The sequence below is a fragment of the Porites lutea genome, chromosome 7 (assembly GCF_958299795.1).
Source record: "Porites lutea chromosome 7, jaPorLute2.1, whole genome shotgun sequence".
NCBI classification, from domain to species: domain Eukaryota; kingdom Metazoa; phylum Cnidaria; class Anthozoa; order Scleractinia; family Poritidae; genus Porites; species Porites lutea.
Window position 1 is genome coordinate 24737654 of NC_133207.1, and position 21868 is coordinate 24759521.

At 38.6% G+C, this 21868-nt stretch overlaps 1 protein-coding gene across 1 annotated transcript in view; it reads left to right on the forward strand.

Annotated features, from left to right (window-relative positions):
• Positions 1-19950, forward strand: part of LOC140944665 (uncharacterized) — a 50395-nt gene extending 30445 nt beyond the window's left edge. The window contains 25 exon segments of the mRNA XM_073393783.1: positions 802-908; positions 1335-1455; positions 1923-1945; positions 2198-2363; positions 3036-3136; positions 3650-3763; positions 3858-3914; positions 4034-4067; positions 4156-4235; positions 4662-4730; positions 5143-5244; positions 5956-6132; positions 6735-6857; positions 12839-13111; positions 13456-13543; positions 13872-13966; positions 14868-14981; positions 15086-15142; positions 15617-15650; positions 16426-16505; positions 16575-16643; positions 17143-17247; positions 17751-17826; positions 18714-18826; positions 19005-19950. Of these exon segments, the coding sequence (XP_073249884.1) occupies positions 802-908; positions 1335-1455; positions 1923-1945; positions 2198-2363; positions 3036-3136; positions 3650-3763; positions 3858-3914; positions 4034-4067; positions 4156-4235; positions 4662-4730; positions 5143-5244; positions 5956-6132; positions 6735-6857; positions 12839-13111; positions 13456-13543; positions 13872-13966; positions 14868-14981; positions 15086-15142; positions 15617-15650; positions 16426-16505; positions 16575-16643; positions 17143-17247; positions 17751-17826; positions 18714-18826; positions 19005-19127 (2501 nt within the window). The 3' untranslated portion in view covers positions 19128-19950.
• The last annotated feature ends 1918 nt before the right edge of the window (positions 19951-21868 follow it).

Here is a 21868-nt window from a genome sequence, read left to right on the forward strand (position 1 = left end):
AACTTTGGTCTTGAATCGAACCTGGCAAAAATAAAACAGCTTTCCGGGCCCGAAAAGTTACCGAGACTTTCGAGAAACGAGCCCAAGATATAAGTAGTCAGGAATGTAGCCAAGGGAAAGCTGAGCAGGCTTTTTTATTGGACAAGACAGCTTTTTTTACACAACTGCTCCTTCAAAATTCTCCCATGTCTTTGCTTTACAGAACAATTTGAGCCGGTGGTAAGCTCTTTGTCAGCTGATGAAATTAGCCCGCAACTTGCTCTTAGCGACATCCCTGGGTAGTGCTTTTGATTGATTGAAGCAAGCTTCCCTCGCGACACGATCAAATCAGAAGCACTACCCAGATCAGGGTAGGGAGGGACACGTCTGTTCTCATCAGTATGGAATTTTTGTGCTCGTTCCACTGACGTCATTTCGCTGGGAACCAACTGGTGACGTCGCGAAATGTAGGTTCGTGACATTATCCCTGTAAAGCCCTGATGGGAGTGTATAATAAGATGTTCTTCATTTACATCAAGTAGGGGCAGTACCACGCTAAAAATCAAGGAAAGTACACTAGACGTGGTACGAAAAGTCCTTTGAGCTACTAACAACAAATCCACTTCCTTCTTTAACTGTTTTTCTTGCAGTACTATATAACCTTAAGCACATATAAGCACAAACAGTTCTTTTTTATTATCAACGTATATTAAATCTTGAGACTCCTTTTGCCAGTAAGTAGGACAAACCTGGAGCTTTCTTTTAAGCAAATCGTGTACCATTCTGTACCATTCTGTCATTTCTTGTCTTTATTTCCGGCAGTGAAATTCGCTCGTGATCCTTCTAATTTCTACGCTGCTAAGCTGCATAATTCATTAGAAAGTGGCGATACGGACACTGCTGGACGCATTATTCTCACAAGTACAGTGGTAAGACTTGTTTTTAGTTGTCGAACTAATCCAACAGCCAGCGTCGTAGACGAATAAGAGCACTTAGACGAATAAGAGCACTATTACTCTGCGCCAGTTGTACTCAGGCTACAATAGTTCTGTCAATCGATGATTTAGCAGTTTTCAAACAGGCAAATTTTCCCTTTATTTTCCAGGGTGTCCCACGATTTGGGATGGTCAAGGAGGGTTTCTGACAATTAAAAACATGCGTTTCGACTATCTATTAAGATGGCGATAGGTTATGTCTAGCATCAAGTTCAGTTTGGATGTAAACAAGTGCTCACAACTTAATGAAGGTTTTAATGTAGCCACGCGTGCTATTTTATCATCATTTTACCCCTCTAAAACCTTCCAATCAACAGTTCAGAGTACTTTACTAGGATACTTTATTTGTTCGTGTTGCAGGATGAGTTAGCTGACATAATCGGAGCATATAAAACGCTCTACGGCAAAGATCTCACCGAAGATGCTGAAGTAAAGTTCAGTGAAAATATGAAAAAGCTTGTTTTTCCCAGGCTAAAGAAAGGTACTTTATTAGTAGTAGTACTAGTGGAGATTGGAGGGTGGGACGTCTTGTAGGCTACTCACTTTTACTGCAAAGGCGTCATCTTGAGGCATCGTTTAAAACAGAATGATAAAGGAGAAACTTACCTCAAAAAAGACAAAGTTGTAGACACGTGTTTTAGTCCCATTGATATCAGTAGCTGGGCGGCTTTGGCTGTGTTTCGGTTGTGCCAGTTTATTTGTTATTATCCTTTTAACTTTTCAAATAAACCCTTCAAAATTGAGAACCATTGCTGGCCGAAACTGACGGTTGGTCTTGAAGCAGTTCGACCGTGAGACAAAATTGGAGTGTACACTGAACCGAGCCAAACGTACCACATAGACTGATCTAACTGATCACAGAGGTCAATTAAGTTCTTTAAAGTGTGTTTCTTTTTAACTACCTGTGGCTTACAACAGAACAAACGTTTTTTTTTCTTTTAATCTTAGGAGGCCAGCAACAGAAAGAAAAGGTTGGTGCTGCTATTTTACATTATTACTGCTGCATTTATGATATCGCATTGACCTTCTTCTCGGACTCAGTTCAGTGACTAAGAATTTACTCTGATATTTGACATGCGTCTTCTTTTTGGAAGTCTAGCGGTACCTTTTTTGGGCTAAAATTGCAGCAGTAACATGAACTGCATTTTTTGTATTCATTTTTTCTTTCATTTGCTTGTTTTTTGTTCTTTTTTTTTTTTTTGATGTATTCATATATATTGTAGGAGAAGGCAGGAAGCAAGAAGCCCGCCGCTGGTGGAAAACAACAAGGATCAGTGAACAAAAAGGCGGACGCAAAACCGGCTGGTAACAAGAAGGCCTCAACACTCAAGAAAACACTACCACAAGACGAAAATTGTGATTACTCCGACCTACGAGACGCTATTGATGGTGAGCTCTATTTTTCATTGAATTCTTTGTTATCAGTCTTGTTGACCAAGTTCTGTATTTACTGCTATTTAATAGAGAGGAGAAGCCGTTACGTCACGTTGCCATGGTAGCAAAATTTCTGGATGACAACAAAACGAAAACATCACTTAAAAAGCGAATTCGCACTGTTTCAAACTTCGACGATCTTATTCAATCTCATTTAATTTGTCTTATGATGGCGAAATTTTCTGGGGGCTAAATCCGAAAGGACCGTATCTAAGTTTAGAAAAAGAAAAAGAAATTTCCGCGCTGTGCTCGGCTACTTCGTAAAGCTGGTGCGTGAAATTAGAAAGTTTCAAGTCGCAGTGGTGGTTTTTGCCGTCGCCGGCGTCGTTACTCATTAGGTCCCTATTGTTGTGATCTAGAAATTTTGCTACCATAGTAACGTGACATCACACTTCTCCTCCCTGTAGAGTCACGTTGCGGAACGTAGCGGTACTATTCAGGCCGTATCCATAGTAACCGCAAATTTTTTTATCCTGATTCGTGTGGACGGGCCCTCAAACCGCTCTGCAGAGAAAAGATTCGAGCCCTAGTCATCCCCCCCTAAATAACTTGCTAATGTCCTTTCACACTCATGTTACAGTGTGATTACTCAGTCCTGTTATCTTTGTGTTTTTAATATCAATAAAGCTAACAACAAGAAGAAAATAAAAGAGATTGTGTGCAGAAACCTTGAAGACAAGGCCAAAGCAAAGAAGCTAGTGGAAGATTACGATAGCCGATATGGAAAGGTGAGGCTTTGTAAGGTTACCCTTTTTCTTCAATGTTTGAATAATTGAATATGTTTACAAAAAGGTGGATTTCCAAGGGAAGAGAAGGTTGTTAAATAAGCGGCTTTAAGGAAGACTAGTGATTTTATGACTAGAAAAAAAAATCACACCGTCTCAGCGCTCTGATTAGTATGTATAGTTACGTGCATAAGCATGTCATTCCGGCAATAACAACCGGACCAATATATATTAGGTCAAAAATCCGGTTTGAGCTCTATCTCGCCAACAGTGTTTAGCTTACAATTTTTTAAAGTCATTTGCGCTTTTAGGAACCCCATTCAGGCTCTTTCAGATCCATACACGGTTTTTGCTCGTCGTACACACTTACCATGATCGACTCGGTACTAAGGCTGAGCATTATAAAGAGAATACTTTAGATCAGCTTTTACTGCAAGGTGCTGTAAATTATATTCAAACTCGTGTTACATATTTCACTTTGACTTACATTACTGCTTATCCTTCATATTCCTTTAGGAATTATTTGAAGCGCTGGAGGACAAGCTTGACCCTGATCTCTTAGAGGCGTTAGTTGCTTTGTCATTACCTAAGGCTCAATATGACGCAAGAACGTTGAACTTGGCAATGAAGGTGGGACATACTTTTGAAGATGTATTTTGACAAAATATAATGGTATAATATGTCTATTCCCTCTCTCTAAGTGAAGCCAATTATTTCATTTTAGGGTCTCTTCACAAAGGAACTAGTGTTGATTGAAACATTCTCGACGAGAACTAACGCAGTGAGTACCAAAAGGGACAAGAAGCACTGAAAACTGCTTTACAATATTCTGGACTCTTTTGTGGCTTGCACTCTTTATTTCCTATTCAAGCTAAAATTTTCATTTGTTCTCATTGTCAGGAAATTGCCGCCATCAGACAAGCCTACAGGAAAAGTGAGTCTAGCATATATCGAATTTGTATTATTTTGAATAGTCATTTACAGTATTGCCTCTTATCCAATTGCTTTAACTTTTTTCTCAGAATACAGGAAAGACCTACAAGAGGTGATAAAGGACGAGACTAGCGGGGACTTTGAGACGCTACTCGTTGAGCTCTGCAAGGTTTGTGCTTTAAAGGGCAAAATAGACAAGCTACTGTAACTTTGCGCTCAATAGCTAACTAGTTTCACACCTGTATAATTGTTGCTTATATAATCGCATAAGTAGAATCTCATTTTTCGTCCACAACTATGAACAACATTCCGGGGTGTGACTTTTTCATTCAATCTTTACTTGCGGATCTGAATGTCACATCCACTGACCACTTAAAACATCGCCCATCGTGCGCTTGGTAGCCGCTCAGAAGATGCCGGGCGTAAATTGAACAAAATGTTTCGGCGTGCAGCCAGCCAAATCTAGTAGATTTTGCGACGCGCAATTTTGTAGGTTCGCATAGAACGCACAGACCTCTGTGATCGACAGTTTTTAAGCAGTCAGTTATTCCCCTTCATTATCTTCGCTTAATGGTCAATCTGTTTTATTTATCAGGGTCAGAGAGAGGAAAGCGAAGAAGTCAGTAACGATTTGGCGCATCAAGATGCCGAGGCATTGTTAGAGGTGAGAGAACAAAAACTGATATTAAGTGTTATGAGTCATTCTCATTTTGCTTTTTAGTTCCTTGAATGAAGGACAGTTCATGATATCCATTTGATTCGCACGAATGCCCAAGGGTTCGTTGAATGCTCATCACGTCAAGGGATTCCATCCACAGTCTCAAAATTTTGAACCCGTGTTGATACAGCACATTACTAGTACAACGTGGAAATACTCGGCTGAAAATATTTTATTTGAATGTTCACACAACAGGATCTCATCCAACGTTAGAACAACTTCGTCTCCATTACTTACTAAGGAAATAAACTTTGAAAAATGCGGTCTTTGAACCATTAAAGAGTGATCCAAAATTAAAAGTACCATATTATGAGTAGTTTGTTTACTTTTACTTTTTTATTTATATTTTTGATGACAGGCTGGCATTAAAAAATGGGGCACCGACGAAGAGAAGTTTATAGAAATTTTCACGACCCGTAGCTTTGCTCAGCTAAGAGCTATGCTTCCCGAATACAAGACGGTAATTGCCAGAACACCTTTTATTTCTGTGTTTCTTTCTCAACTCCAGGCCTTTAGCCTGCTGCATTGCGCATGCGTTTCTGTTAGGCATGCTTCCCGGCGAAATTTTGGCAGCCTGAATAGGCTTCCTATCTTTCTTTTGTTTTAATTACAGTAAAAACATTTAAACCACCAGAAAACAAATGTGAATGATTTTTTTATTATTATTATTTTCAATTATTCTGCAATGACACGTCGGTTTAATTTTTCTTTTCAGAGCGTTTCAGAAACACCTTTTTTGCGTTTACTGCAAGAAAAGAACAAAAAGAAAGCAACAATAAAAAGGAAAAAACACATTAATTACAACTAACAAGTATAAGCAGGAAAAAAAATTACCCATTTAATTTGCACTTTTCCATAGCAATTCTTACACCAAATGATAAAATACTATAGACAGTACAGAGCTTTTACATAAAAAGTGGAACTTCTGATATATACTTTATGCGGTACAAAGCATTTCAGAACCACTTGACAATACAATTTGGCCGATGCGAATATCTCAGGCTCCCTCACCTAACTTATTAGTGACGTCAGCAGTTGAGATCATCTGACCTCATGTCACCTGATTGGTAAATTGAGCCCCTCATCCCAGTTCAAGCAAGAGCTCCTTTGTTTTATGGGCTGGGGATGTTCTAGTGCCAACCTCTTGATGGTTGGTCTGTTTATTTTATAGTGGGCCAAGTGTGAAATCGAGAACACGATAGATTCCGAAATGTCAGGTGACCTGTGCAACGGATTGCAGACTCTCGTCAAGTGCATCAGAAACCAGAACCAGTTCCTCGCGGACAAACTGCATGAAGCCCTTAATGAAAAAGACACAAAAACTGCGACAAGAATTATTCTTGGAGAGGTAACCGTTCGATAGTATTGTTTCGTTTTATCACAGGCAGCCCAAGCCTATCATTGACTATTTACCCGGACTAACTACTATTGTCCTTGCATACTTCTGGGTTGCCCTGTGGTTTAAGGATCACTTTTTGCAAATGTGATTCCAACAGAGTGGCCAGTAGCTATGCAAATTTATCGGAACAAAAGAAAGTTTTTTCAAAAGGAAAGGGTTTAAATCCCACTGGATTGGTTTGAAACACCAACATGGCCGCCGTTTTATTGTTTCGGAACACCAACGTCGCGGACGTGACGTCATGTGAAAAGGCTCTTTTAACCAACTGCAAAATGAAGTCATTTTACTACTACTTCCATAATGATTTAGAATTTTGCTTTCTTGTGCAAATTAGGGTTTTTGCTGTTATAAAACTATTTAGGATTGCCAAATTTTTATGGATTCTTGTTGTAGTAGTAAAAATATCGCGATCGTGCAAATGGTCTAGTATACTTCCCCGCATTTTTCTTCCTTGATGTGTTATTCGTTTGCCATGGTTACCTGCGTCATTTTTCTTTTGCCTTTTTGCTTTTTGTGTAAATAATTGCTTTCTTCTATTGTCTTAAATTTAGAGTAACCTGGCTGAAGTAGAGAAGGCCTACAACGCAACGTACCAGCCTAAACTTGCCGAGGAGGTCAACAAGAAAAGTAGCAATGAGTTGAAGAAACTTCTTTTGCCAAAACTAAAAGGTATAACTTAAACAGCGACAGTTTGCAATTCGAGTTGATCACTTATTTTTATCTACTGTTGAATTGTATTTCGTTTGTCAAATGCATAATTGTTTTAAATTCCGTATCATTCAGTTAACTTTTGCATAATTTTTCCTATATTTTTTAATGAATTAGGTTCTGAAATCTTGTTTAGATACTTCAAAATGATCTCGAATTTCCTGTAATACATATACGGCTCAAATTTCCCAAGTCCTGTCCACCTGCATATCTTCTTTAATTTGCTATATAATAGGACACCGAATCAGTCTACTATATTTTTATAAGAGCATTCGATAATCATTTCTGTTTCTTACACGCACATAAAGTGCAGCAAATTGTACACAGTGTTTCCAAGAAGTATATAAGACATTGTATTTATCAATAACGCGAAGAGAGTATTTGTGAGGTATGTTACTTATTACTTCACATGCACTTTGTAAAATATTTCGTACACCTAAGTTACTGTACCGTCGAATTTCCCGTAATACATGTACGTTTTGTAGCCTTAAGCATTCACAAGTAGCTCAAATTTCCCAAGTCCTGTCCACCTGCGTATCTTCTTTAATTTGCTATATAACAGGACACAGAATCAGTCTATTATATTTATAAGAGCACTAGCTCGATAATCATTTCTGTTCCTTATACGCACATAACGTATAGCAGATTGTATATATGTATATACACAATGTTTTCGAGAAGAATTTAAGATATTGTATTTATCAGTAACGCGAACAGAGTATTTGTGACGTATGTTAATTAACTTTAATTACTGCACATACACTTTGTAAAATATTTCGTACACCTAAGTTATTGTCTGTGAGCACCTTGTAAATATAATTTTTGTAACAACTGCACTTGTGTTGCACTTATTATTAGTTGTGTTGTGTTATGACGCACTTAGTTATATAAGCAGAGAACGAAGGTGCGGATGTCACACAAGTTACTCATGCGTCGCAATTTTTCATCAACATTCTCGACGTGGCTTCAAAAAAGAGAAGATAAAAGAGTTTAAGACAGCTAGAGAAACTTGCTTTTGAACAAGGAAGGCCAATTTAGTATGACCTCTTTCAATTTATTTGCGTAGTTTGTTGAGAGCCTTTTACTCGACCTCAGTTAAAACCTAGCTCCCGTTGAAATAACCATTGTCCTCTTTAGAGCTGTCTTAATCAAATTAAAAAGATGCATGGCTCCCATGGTTCGGTGAAAGCGGTTGTCGTCATGCAATTGCATATGCACAAAACTTAAAGGTTGCTGATCTATTGCTTTGAATGCACTGAGAGATTGTTAGTTTTCGAAGATGTTTATACATTCCCTTTGATTAGTAGTACCGAGTGAAAAGTAAAGAGCGTGTTGCTAAACAGGGAGTGGCAAGGGAGGGGAAAGTGGGAGAAAGGATAAAGTGTGTGTGTTTTGGGGGGAGGAGAGAGAGAGACAGAAAAACAAGAGGGTATATTTCACAGTAAACCTGTTATCAAGGATATTTTAAAATGACAAAGACAAAACAGGCAATTTTCCTTTTCTCTCTCTCCCTCCCTCACGCTGCATTTTTTCTTTTTATTTTAGTTTCTTCATTTCCTTTTTTTTTTTGCACCAATAGTTGAAGTCTTTATACTCTTAACAATATAATTTGTTGGCCCCTCCTCTGACGTTTTAAAATTTTGAGCTCACCCTTAAGATTTCACAAACGTCATCTTGAAAATTTTGACACATACTTTTAAGGGGGCAGTCTGGTTGATTTTTAAGGAAAATGTTGTTGATTTGGGAAGGAAATAATTTAGGGTAGAAAAGGTATACATATAAACCAGTTCGTCCGTTAATGTGATCAGAGGCCGTTGTTGTAGTGGTGGACTTTCTTGTATTTGTCTACTAATTATTCACTTCACATTTTAATTGTTAGGAACCTCCAAAGCAAAATTTTGAAAATTTTAATCACCACCCCTTAATTTTATACATATCATTCAAAAATGCTCCAAACATTATTGAACCAGTGGGTTCAAAGTAATTGAGTAATATTTGATTGAATGAAATCTTGGCTAGATATTTAAAATCTGGTCGGAAATAAAAGAAAAACGGCAAAGCTTTTTACCAGACTGCCCCCTCTAAAGCTGCTATGCCGAATCTTTATGTACAGTTCATAAATAAAGATCATGTTCTCGTTTGCTTGCTTGCCTGCTCATCTGTGTGCTTGTTTGTGTGCTTGTTTGCTTGCTGACATGCATAGTAGCTCACCATGCATATTGCATCCCCGGTTAGCTTGCTCGCTAGTTGCATGTTTGCTGCGCTGCATCGCATTGCACTTTCCACTGCTTTGCATACATATATGGCCTTGGGCCCAGGCCTCGGGAAGCATCTGCAGACAATAACTCCTTAATGATACGCTTCACCCGATCGGCGATCTTGATTTCTACAATTTATATAGACGATTTGAAGGTTTATGCGCGTTATTAAAACCATAAAACGACTCTAGCAATTCTCGAACCCTGTGCCTTATATCTTTAGGTTTCTACTAAACATGACTCTGGTAAAAAACTTGCAAAATACAACATAACATTGATATCAAGAATTAATTATGTTGATCTAAATTAACCCAAAAGGCCTTTCATCACATGTTTGGTGGCCAGTTAAACGCGTTTGTTTATAGAAACTACATTGTAACTATTATCTTCTTTCTAAAGATAAATTATTAATCATGACATGATTGTTTTAATTTAAATCTGATAAAAGACAGTTTGTTTTTGCTTCAATTTTATCAGGAAGAATCATAAAAAAGCCAGCGGTTACTGGAAAATTTTCAAAATAGATCTAAAGGATACATTCCAATTAATTCTATAGTCGGTAACCTGTTTGAGGAAGTCTTACTTATACGCTCAGCTGTGCCTCCTCGTGTTTTAAACTTGATAACCATTTTTTCAACTATTACACTCTGCTTTCAAGTAGCAATTTAAACAGTGAACTGACAGTCGCTGTTACGCCATGAACCATTTTCATTAAATATCACTCGGAGTTTTACTCAGAGGATTGCTGTTCTTATGACTGATAGTTTAAACCAAAATTCAGCTAGACGAAACACACTGCACCATCCCCCAGCCAGTACCCAGGCGCGGATCCACACCGGTTTCCACCGTTTTACGGAAATCGGTCAGATTTTTCTTAAATAGATATATTTTTAATAAATAAAAAACTTTCCAAGTTGCAAGGCTTTATCCAAGGTGAATGGAACTGGCCAATATCCTATCTGAGTGACTCGGAACCCCGAGAAAGGAGACTTTAGGGAGTTAAAATCTAAAACATTTACCGGGGGAGCATGCCCCTGGACCCCCAAGAAGCTTGCGTTTTCGGCGCTCGTTGAGGAAATCGGTCAGCATTTATCCTAGATCCGCGCCTGAGTACCGTACGCATGCGCACAGCCATATTACTTTTCCCTTCAGTGGTTTCTAGAACGAAAGAGGGGCTATTCGTGGCTGCCACTGCGGCAGTGACATGGCTGCGCACATGCGTGATATATATTTACCATCCCTGGAAGACTTGTAAACACTGTTTTAAGTCAAGAAAAATATCCAGTGCAAGTTTGTTAACATTATTACATGTATGTTCGTTATTTTCAAAGCCGATTCTCGAGCGAAAAAAAGACCGCCTAAAGACAAAAAACTATTTCACTTCCCATTTAAACGAACCTTAGATTAAACAAAACTAAACCAGTATAAAGGTGGACAACAACAATCCCCGCCTGCCTCAAATGTTGACTGTCATGGATTTTAGCGTCCCGTTTATGAATAATGTAAAAAACATCCATTTTATGAAACAGCAAAATTGATATTGACATCTTAACTCCATGAATACTGCGAAAACACTTGTGTAGTTTAACTGACATGCCTTCTCCTTTCCGTTTGAGAAATGGAAAGATAAAGATTTGTGCAGTGATGTTGCGAAAAATGGGAGTTTTGCTTTACAAAGGCCCTGTTTATATGGAGAACTTTGTCGCCTACCCGAGCTACCCTGCCTGTAGAGCCAACGTTTCCTACATTTTCCTACAAAACTTGGCGAACAGTTTACACGAGAAAAAAAAAGTTAGCTCGGCCAGCAGGGTGACCCGTCTAAGCCGCGCTTCACCCTTTTTGGCTGTAACGATCGTTACTGTCCCAGTAACGATTGGAATCCGCGCTTTTCCAATGGTCGGGTCACCCTTCAAGCCGGGCAAAATTTTCTCCATATAAACACTCTGGTTCAACTTGGTCAAGGCGAGACAATCAGAGCTGGTGCGAGCGCTGTTGTCAGATCTTGGCTTTGGCAAAGGAGCCCATGTAAACGGTCGCTAAAGATGACTCGGCTGTAAGGGAATCTCTTTCATTGGACAACTTTTCTCCATATAACGGCGAGGCCTAACTGATGAGGCTGAGCGTGCTTGCCGAAATGGCTCCGGGTAAAAAGAAAGGTCACATCCTTCAGGGGTAAATTGAAGGAATCTGGTATATTCTGCTGTAAAAAGCTAATATTTGATATTTCATCTACAGACACAGAGCTGGACGAAAAACCAAAAGAGGTAATAGTTAATTCACTGATGCTCAACCAGTTTAGCCCGCGTACACTCGTTTGTTAGCACGATAAGGATAGGGGGGGGGGGGGGGGGGTGGCATAACTATGAGAAAGAAAGTACAAGCGTTTTGGTATTCTTTCTAGTGCCAGGGAACGAATATTACGCAGACCATTTCCGGTAATTTTAAGATAAACTTAAAAGTGTTCGCTCCTTGTTGACCTCTCTTACCGTACGGGAAAAGCGACTGAGCATGCATGTACCAGGTTTCAATTTCGTAGACCGCCTTCGTGAAACAAATTAAGCTTAATAAAAGAAGAAGATGATATGCAGCAATCATTAATATACTGTTCAAGTCAGTCGTGCACTAAAAAGTGGTACGAAAAAATGTGCCGGGGCTGGGGGAGAGAGAGAGTTGGCGGTGGTGTGTGAGTGTCAGTAAAGCGCAAGGTCCTGGTCGGGGCCGGGGTCGCGGTCCATCTTTTTTTAAAAGAATACTGTTTTAGGGTTAGGGTTAGGGTTAGGGTTACTGCTAGTGTCAACCGTAACCCCAACCCTAATCTTAACCTAACACAGCATTCTTTAAAAAAAAAAAAGATAGACCCCGAACCCGCGGCCCCGACCTCGACCCCAACCCCGCGTTTTACTGACACCCGTGGTGGGTGGTGGTCGGTGGCGGCAATCGTTAAAGAAATGCTAACATGCTCTCTTTGACTCTCTCCTATTTTTCCGCCACTGCCCCCTCCGCCAGGTCTCGCGCATCTTGTTTTCAAATAGCTTGCTTTATTTTTGCGACGTCCCTTGTATTTGAAAGCCTTGCATAGAATATAATAATCTATTCCAAAATATATGCCCCAACGGGTGCGGAATTGGAAAGGACCTATGATGATGACGATGATGAGTGGTTTTTGCTCAAGAGGGATTTAATGAGTAATTTAGCTTGTCCGTTCTTAAAACCATCTATTTTCAACCAGACAAGTACATGAGTGAAAAAGACAATATCTCCTCGTACTTGTTCCTTTCGTGGAGTCTAGAACGCTCTAACTTTTTCATTGCCGCACATTCATATAAAGAGGATCATGACTGGATAACGGAACGAAAGTCAAAGCTTCCTGTGAGAGAGATTTTGTCGGCTTTTGAAACAAATATAGTTAAACACCTGCCCAAAATAAAGCTTAAGCTCACATTGCTTGCTTGCTTGCAAAAACTTCTGGGTGATTTCTGTTTCGGACAACAATAGTGTTCAAAAATTAAACCTTCCAAAAATGGCGACGTTTTCAAAAAATTTAAGGCCAATTATACATGGTACAGCTAAAATCGGAATAGTCTCGTGTCCCCCTCTCGACATATCTGCTAAATCGTGATGATGTATATTAAATACGAAGACTTTTTTTTACATGAGATTTGACCTTTTAAAAATAATACAAATTGCAGAATGAGGAAATGAGGGTAGAAAAGCCTACTGAAAGCAAACCAGAAGAGAAGCCTTCTGAAAGCAAACCGGAAGAGAAACCTTCTGAGAGCAAACCGGAAGAAAAACCCTCTGAAAACAAACCGGAAGACAAACCTTCCACAAACGAGCCTTTGACCGCTTCAGATCAAAGTGCGGGAGAAGGTGAAAAAGAAGGAGGAAACGATGAAAGCTATGTAAAACAAGAGGAGGACACGAACAAAGAGGAGGAGAGACCAAAACTAAATGTTGAAAAGGTTTGAAAATATATATACATTGTTCTTTTCTCAACTACTTATAATAAAACGAAAATCAATATTCTATCTCTAAGAGACGAGAAAAAAGGGTAATCGAAGGGATAAACAACCAAATATTTTTTTCCCTATTTGACATAAGCGGTTCAGTATTGAAAACTGATAAAGGATTAGTGATAAAGCCCCGTTAATGAATGTCACATTGTTTTCACGTTTTTCACCATGTTTCACGGAATAAGAATGATAATACGTATTTAATTAGAAGTGATTATAGATAGAACGTGATATCAAGTAAAACAATTATAAAAGTTGTTTTATATGTTAAGAATTATACTTGTCATCTTTAGGCTGAATACCACGGAACTTTAAAGCCAGTAGATAATTTTAATGCTGCAGAGGACGCTGAGGCCTTGAAGACAAGCATGAAGGGTTTCGGTAGGACAACACTCAGTTTTTGCTCATTAAATAGTTACGGTACAAAGCCCAAAAGACCTTTTGTTGTTGTTGTTTAGTTCTTTTTTTGTTGTTGTTTATTTTTTCGTTTATTTTTTTCGCGTTTGTTCATTTACCCTTTTTTTTTTACATCAAAAGCCGGTCCATTGCAGAAAGCTAAAATAAAATTTTAAGTGAATCAGTTATATTCCCTACGAAACCAATACGATAACTGGGTCATTCATAAGGCACGATCATTACAGTATAGTGTTTGGTTAGTTGAAAATTAGTGTCCTTTGTCTTTGCTTTTTTCTTTTTCTGTCAATAACAGGCAGTGATGAAGATGCTATAATAGCGATTCTTGGAGCACGTACCAGCAAACAACGACAAGAGATAGCCGCTAAGTTTGAACAGGAGTATAGCAAGGTATAACGTAGCGTCCAGCGAAGCGGATTTCAATTGACACGGATGATGCAAGGAGTTTTTGGGGTTTCAACTTTTAGATTCCGGGTTTTTTTGGGTAGGAAAATTTGGCAAGTATTTTTTTGGGTGTTCAAAACACTGAAGATTCGTGGTAGTGCCCGTGTATCCTAGCCGCGTAATTCTACGAAAATTCGGCAAGGGATTTTTTTGAGGTCAATTCAATTTTTGGTCCAGGTATTTTCTGGGGTTTTGTTTGAGGCCCTAGGGAATTTTTTGGGTTTTGATTTTTGCCCCCGTTCGATCATCCCCGTCAACTGAAATCCGGAGTACTCCCCCTGGCCAGCACATCACTAACAATCCCACCTCTTAAATCTCTCTTTCCCTCTCTGGATTTAGCTTCGTACTGATTTTCCTTCAGCAAAAGCGGAGTTTTATTAGGAGGGTGTGGTTGGTTTCACGATATTTAAGGGAGTAAGGGGACAGCTCGGAATTTCGAAGGGACACTTGTGCGCGCACTCCAACTCCAACAGTAATGCATATGTAATTAAGGGGCGCTTTCCAAAAAATGAGAAGTGGCTGGGTGGCCAGATGAGTCATTTTGAAAGTGAAATATTAGACGTCTTTTGTCCTTTTTTTTTTTTTTTTTTTTTTTTTTGATCAAAACCCATCACTGCAGTGCATACTATTTAGGAATTAACTAATCTAGCTGGATAGACCCGATTTCCAGTACCAAAATACGGTGGAATTTCTGCGACTGGACTGGTCTGGCCGGCCAATTCTGAGAAATGGTAATCGCCGCTACGGATATGGACTGAAGGACAGCTATCTTAGTTGCTATTTAACTCCAGTTTTTATCTGTTATTGTCCCTAAGAAAGTTCAATTTCTTTCTTTTTTTTTTCTCAGAACCTTGTTGAAGAATTAAAGTCAGAACTCGGAGGAAAATTTGAGGACGCAATAGTGGCATTAATGTCCTCGTCTGAGTTAAACGATGCCAATTCCCTTCATGAGGCCATGTCGGTAAGACCCTTAACTCTGTAATGAACACAGAAACCTCATGACAACAATCAAAGTACCTTTAATCTTTTAATTTTGATCCACGTAATATCCTTCGTACTTTTCAGGGTCTAGGAACAAATGAAGCAATATTAATTGAGATTTTAGCTTCACGAACCCCTGAGGTGAGAGTTAAGGCTACACGTGCCTCTGACGACTATAAACACTTTATTTGATGATGTACCCTGACCTCTCGTGAGGAGTGTCTTTTGAAAAAGAGTGATGATTATTATTTAACTGATGTCTCTTTTACGAAAGCTTAATGCTAACACTAGTGATTTTATGTAGTTTGAGCAAAACCGTGCAAATGAGAGCCATCCTGATCAACGTGGGCCTTTTTCTCTTTGTTTTGAGTTCGGTTGGCTGATTTCAAATTTGGCGCCTAAGCAAACTTTATGTTCCCGGAAATGTTGCTTCATTCTGAGCGATGAACTGCTATTGCACACAGCAACATATATGAGTTGTGTTAGACTAAAGTATCTTTTTACAAAGCTGTCCCAGGTTTGTTGTTTTTTTGTTGTCGTTGTTGATGTTGTTGGCTCTCTTTTAAGCCTGAGTTATGACAGTTAAGTATTCAAACATCCCACTTTTTGTTACAGGAACTTCAAGCTATTAAACTGGTTTACCAACAAGGTAAGTTAATCACTTTAGACGAAAGATAAAAAACAAAATGTATATGAGAAAAATAGTCTTTTAAACATAGTTACCTGGTTTGGATCAAGAAATCACTTGTGCGCACATTTATATTTTATCACCTAGACTGGCATTTATTGTTTTGGATGAGGTGAAGTGGTTGTTCTCATAAGCGTTTTTCAACTAGTGAACAAAATATTTATAAAACTCATTAATACAGTGAAACCTCTATTAAGCGGACCCCTAATTAAGCGGACACCCTCTATTAAACGCACACTAAGCCGGGTCCCGATATTAATGTCTTATATTTCCCTTTATAAAGAACCCCCGTTTCAGCGGACACCTCTATTAAGCGGACGCAGACACTAAAATAAATAGTATTTGGGGACACTTGGGAAGGTCCCGTAGGTGTCCGCTTAATAAAATTTCACTGTAATTCATAAAGACAAAAATTAATGTTTAAATTTTACGTCCAATTTTTTAGACCAAAATAACCCCAAGTCTAAATATCAGTGTAAGAATTAGTTGACCTATATCAGGGATTTTGAAGCCGTTCATAAAACTCGCAGTATCAGGTGTAAAAAACTCTCGTCGTCCCAAAAGAAATAAAACAACGATGCTTTTGCAAAATTTTGGGGCAGCAAACACGGTGTATGTTCAAATGGCAAATTGCACCTGAAAACCGCAAACTGAAGGATTCTGGTAGTTGCAGCTAGTCAAATGATGTCATCGTGCAAATGTCCTGATTATTGAACTGCTCTTTTTTATTGGATAGTTCATGGAAAGGACCTCACAGAGGAAATAAGAAGTGAGACCAGCGGAGATCTCCAAACCACGTTAATAAAACTTGTTGAGGTAAATCATATACTATTTGCAGATTTTTCCATTCTGTTGAAGGTTTCTAATATTGAACTTTTGTTTCAGGGAAAACGAAGCAGTTCGGAAAAGGTAGACGAAAACCTTGCCTATGAAGATGCCAAGAAGCTATTTGAGGTTAGCACGCATTTGATATGAGAAAAACGCTAGTAGGAGACTGTAGTTTATATGAAATATGGCTCTCACCGTGGCACTTAGTTTTCACGTGCACATGCTCCAAAAGGCTGTTCGCATATTTTTCTACTAATATAACCAATCAAGCGATACGATGTAGCTACAAAAAATATCCAAAGTTAATGGAAAAAGTCACAGTACAATGAAACAAAAAAAGTGTTCCTTGTGGACCCTAATTTATTTCTAGGATTATACTCCTCTGCCTGCCAAAGGGCATTATTTGGTTAGAAAGAAAAACACGCAAAAATAGATATCAAACTATCGGCTTTTTTAAATGGGTAGACCTCTCACGACGTGTATAAAACATGCGTACTAACGTGTTGCTTCAAAATTTTATTCCAGTGCGCGTGTGGATACTAATACTCTGTGCTAAATATAGATACTTTTAAAATGACTTACTAAACCCTAAAAATCTCTTTCTTTACGTTCTACGTCACTTCAGGCTGGCGAAAAAGAGAAATGGGGGACAGACGAGTCTGTCTTTGTCCAAATACTTACAACGAGAAGCTTGGCACAGCTGCAAGCGACATTTGAAGCATACAAACACGTAAGTACAAAGCTGAAATAGTACACCCTGCACGGAAGGATCAACTCCCATTTCTTATTTCACTCCTTGCCACAGAGGATTTAGATTACGTCCGTTGTGAGGCGTTTTGCCTCATAATATCCCTTAACATTTTTATTGCTGAGTGCCCTAACTCATAGTGACAATTTACCCGAAAATTTGGGCAAAGCCATTGAAGATTCACTTGGGGTTGGCGTGCGTAGCTAAAATACATCTTCCGTTACGTGCTTCCTAATGATCTTATTAAAGACTACTTACTTTATTGGTGCTTGGAATTTGTTTTCCATGGTGGACATTTTGGAATGTTGCGGTCACCTGGTTGAAGCCAGGAACTGAAACATATTGGGGTGGTCTGGGACAGTCGGGAAACGCTCGGAAGATCCGATCGTTAATAAAGTAAGCGATCTTTTTTATACCGGACGTGAGAGCGCCCTGTTTTCTCAAAGAAAAGAGTCTCTCTAAAGTCTTATGTCTCTTATCTTCAGGTTGCCAAGAAAGACATTATGGATTCGGTAAATGATGAACTTACTGGCGATTTCCACGATTCCATTCAGGCAATAGGTAATTAACGCTAGTAATAAATAAAACTTGTTTCGCTTATTAAAATAAACACGAGCTCCAAGTTTGGTACCTAATATTACCATTCATATTCTCATCACAACTTTCTATACCTTTCTTATGGTGCTGCCGAAGGAGAATTCACTTTTCCTTGTTCTCACAACCTTCATGTTAGACTACCCAGTGTAAGTTCAAAGTGAAATTAAATGCTGGACACTCTCAAGGACATTTTGGATTTCCGCCCCTCAGCAAGGAAGGAGCGGGGGTAGAGGTTACTTGGGTTAATTTTTGCTAGGTATTGGCTGCTGGCCTCCCAGAACCCCTACCCCAGCTATTCTGTGGCCAATTACTATAGACCCCATCCTGGTCACCTTTGGGGAAAATTGTGTAATTTTCGCGATCCCAACTTCGTATCTTTTTTTTTTTTTATGCGCCTAGTATAAAGCCTTTTAATTACGTCATCCTGAAATGAATTGACACATCGGTTAAACTTAATAAAGTAAAAATCCAAATCCCGAACATGTACGATCCCATTCTACCAACTCTAATGAAAATGCAACCTCATTATAGTCAATCCAGCCATGAAAACGCGAACTCATCCAGCGGCACATCCCCATTAGCCTGTTACTAGAAAGTGCGGGGATTTCCGCCGCCAAACAGTGGTTTGAAATCGAGTCCATCTTAGTGGTTATATAAAAATTCCACTAGTATCAGCAAACTGCAAACAAATTGACCTCCTAAAAGCACAAATTCATTTGTACACGCTAACTTCTCCATTGTTCCATGCAGCAAAAGCGACTCGGTCACCACTAAGAGAAATTGAGATGTACAACTTACACATAGCGGGATTGATTGATTGTTTTACATGTATGTTTTAAATTTTCCTTTAGTTCGTTGCACGCGAAACCCTCCTCTATATTTTGCTGAAGTCTTAGACGATGCCCTTGGAGGAATTTCGGCTGACAGCAAAGACATTGCTCGTGTTGTTATCTCAAGATCTGAGGTGAGTGGAAACCGAGTCAAGAAAAGCGTAAAACCAAACTCTAGGAAAATAACTGGAAAAGTGCTTTAACATAGACGAATTGTTTTTACTGCTCCATTAAGCGAAAATATTGACCACAAAATGCTAATGAAATAGTGCCAATTTATTACTCAATGTACCCCTCAATGGTTTCTTTCAGATTGACCTGGCTGATATAAAAGCCGAGTACGAAAAGATGAAAGGTATCCCTCTCAAACAGGTGATAGAAGATCGCTTGAAAGGAGACCTGGAAAAATTGCTGCTGCAAATTCTAGGAGACTGAGAAACCATTTTTTCCAATCAATTTAATCATAGAGAAGCACTTCGACACGAAATTTGAATATTTCTGTTTGAAAGATGTATTTAATTATAGAGTAAATGTATTTAAGTTCGAAATAGAATGTCAGCAGTATACATCCACTGCAAGTGAGAGAATACAGAAAAAACCCCGTGATTTAGAACCCGCATTTCCCCAGGTTAGCCTAACAGGTTCTTACATAAATGGTAATTAGCACAAATTTAGTTCATTTAGGTTCTTAACTGGGTTCTTATTTTCTGAAGAAAAATATATATTGTAGCTTAGGGTATTTACTGGTATTCAGCTTATTCCTATTAGTATAAATTACAGTTGAAGTGATACGGCATCTTTGTTTCTCCAAAGAGGATCTTGGATGTTGACTTACTTTTATTATTTTTTGCCCAAGTGTACAGAATTTTTTTCATCGATTTTAGAAAATAAGAAGTTACTTTAGGCTAAGCAGGTTTTTGTATAGACGGCGCCCAGCTGGAAAATTGTAGCCTAATAGGAAAAAAACCAGGTTCTTAGTTGCGGGTTTTTATTGTATATTCAGTTGTGGGATATTGAAGGAGGTCCGTTGTTAGGAATAAGGAATTATTGTACCAAATATATAACACCAATGCCTATTTATATATCACATACATACGCTATCGTTGCAAATTTTTTAAGAAGTTTAGTTTACGATTTGAAATTTTCTGGTGCGAAGGCAGACCACCCACTGAAATAGTATTATTTTCATGATTATGTATGTATTTGTTTTAGGTTTATTTTTCCAGAATAAACAAAAATTACACTAATGTCTACATCATCAGAAGGTTCCAAAAATTCTCTACTTATCAAATCACCACTCCTTAAACTACTGGGAGAATGGATGGAAACGCTCGGGACAAAGATTTCGGGGACCGTTAGGTTGGACGTTATATGCAATTATTGCTGAATGGTTACCTCTCGATACATATTATCCATCTATCATGATTTAATAAAATCAACAAGTGGTCTATAATCAATGCTGCGTTCTGATTGGTTGAGCTACTACTAGGCTTTATTGTCATGGCTCACTAGTAGGGAAAAACGCCGGCTTTGAACAACAAAACAATGGCGGCTGAATCGTGTTTTGCTGGCTAAAGTTGTTTTGTCTCGATATTTTTGACCAACTAGCTTGATTTTACTAAAACGATCATTATTCCTCTTGCTCTCATGGCCTCTGAGTCAATAATAGGCCTCATGGGCTATGGACTCAGTGGCCATTCGGGCTCGAGGAATAATTGTTAAATAGCTCAAGTTTGTCCAGTACCCAACAAACGATCCCAGAACGCTTTTCTCCCTTTAGTTTAAGTTTGAAAAAGAAAATACGCTTTGCACTAAAAACAAGTATGATCCATAATACTTTTTCAAACGAAAGTGCGTTTAGAAATGATGTTTATGACGTTTAAACGTCCTAAACAAAGAAGCGCTGATGTGGGTGCAAAAGCTAAATTTCCAACCAAACGAAAATGACACTAGTTAGCTATACTTGAAACATTGCTCCATGTAATGGAACACGGATTCCGGAATGAAGGAAATATTTGCGTGTGTAATCTGGAATCCTGGGCTTTGCAATCCGGAATACAACTCAAGGAATCCGGAATCCCACTAACGATTGGTATCCAGAATCCAAGTTCCACTGACAAAGAATCCGAAATCCGATAACTGGAATCCGGAATCCACAGCGTAGAGTCCAGTCCAGAGTCCAGAGTGCAGAATTCAGAATCCAGAATCCAAGTCAGTCTTGGATTCCTTTACAATGGGCAAAAACAGTGGCTCCTTCCAAGGTTTCAAGAAACTTGAATCATAACGAGAACTCATGACCGCTCACTGCAGGCCAGTGAGTAGAGGGAGCAATTGATCGCCGAAGGATGATGGCAGAATAAAACTTTCACGCAAAGGCCCACGTCACCAACAATCACACCAGTGTTTAAGAAGCAATATCTTCAGTCTCCTTTCCACATAATTATGTTTAAAGCTATGGTAAAATAGGCAACAAAAAGGCACCACTTGTTTTGCAACATTGCTGGAAAATAAGTTAAATAGCGATCATGTTACTTAATTACCACTCACGCTTCAATTAACCTGGGCCCGGTTCTTGAAAGGCCGATTAGCACTAATCCAGGATTAAAATTTTGTTTCACTTTTTGTATTTACCTTTCTACGCATTTCTTAGAGTAACATGCGTTGTGTTATCATTACTGTATCTCAGGGTAAAGGCTCAACACTATTTTGTTAGCTTGAGTTACATGTTCTTACTCAAGAAAACCGTTCTTAAAATTTGGCTTAATCCCGGGTTAAACTTGACCATCTTTCGAGGAACCGGGCACTGTCTTGCAACAAATCAGGTTAAAGTATATTTTGATGGGGACGAAAAATGACAATTAAATCTCTTGATATTTTCATTCTCATTGACAAAGTTTAATAATTCTGCATTAACAGTCTGAGCAAAAAACAGTTACGTTTAATTTTACCTTCTTAGGGTGATAGCTCTCTCTAGATAAATATATAAGAGAAGAGGTAATCGGCTGACTAAAAATCTTTTTTTAGAAGAAAACCTGGTGGTTTCTGAGAGTTGTTCTTTTTATTCTCCGAAATTTCTTTCACCTATTTTCAACTGGATATAGTTTTTCTGTTTCTTCATCAAACATTGAAGACTGAATTTGACTTCTCCTCATTTTGATGTCCTCAATGCAATATTC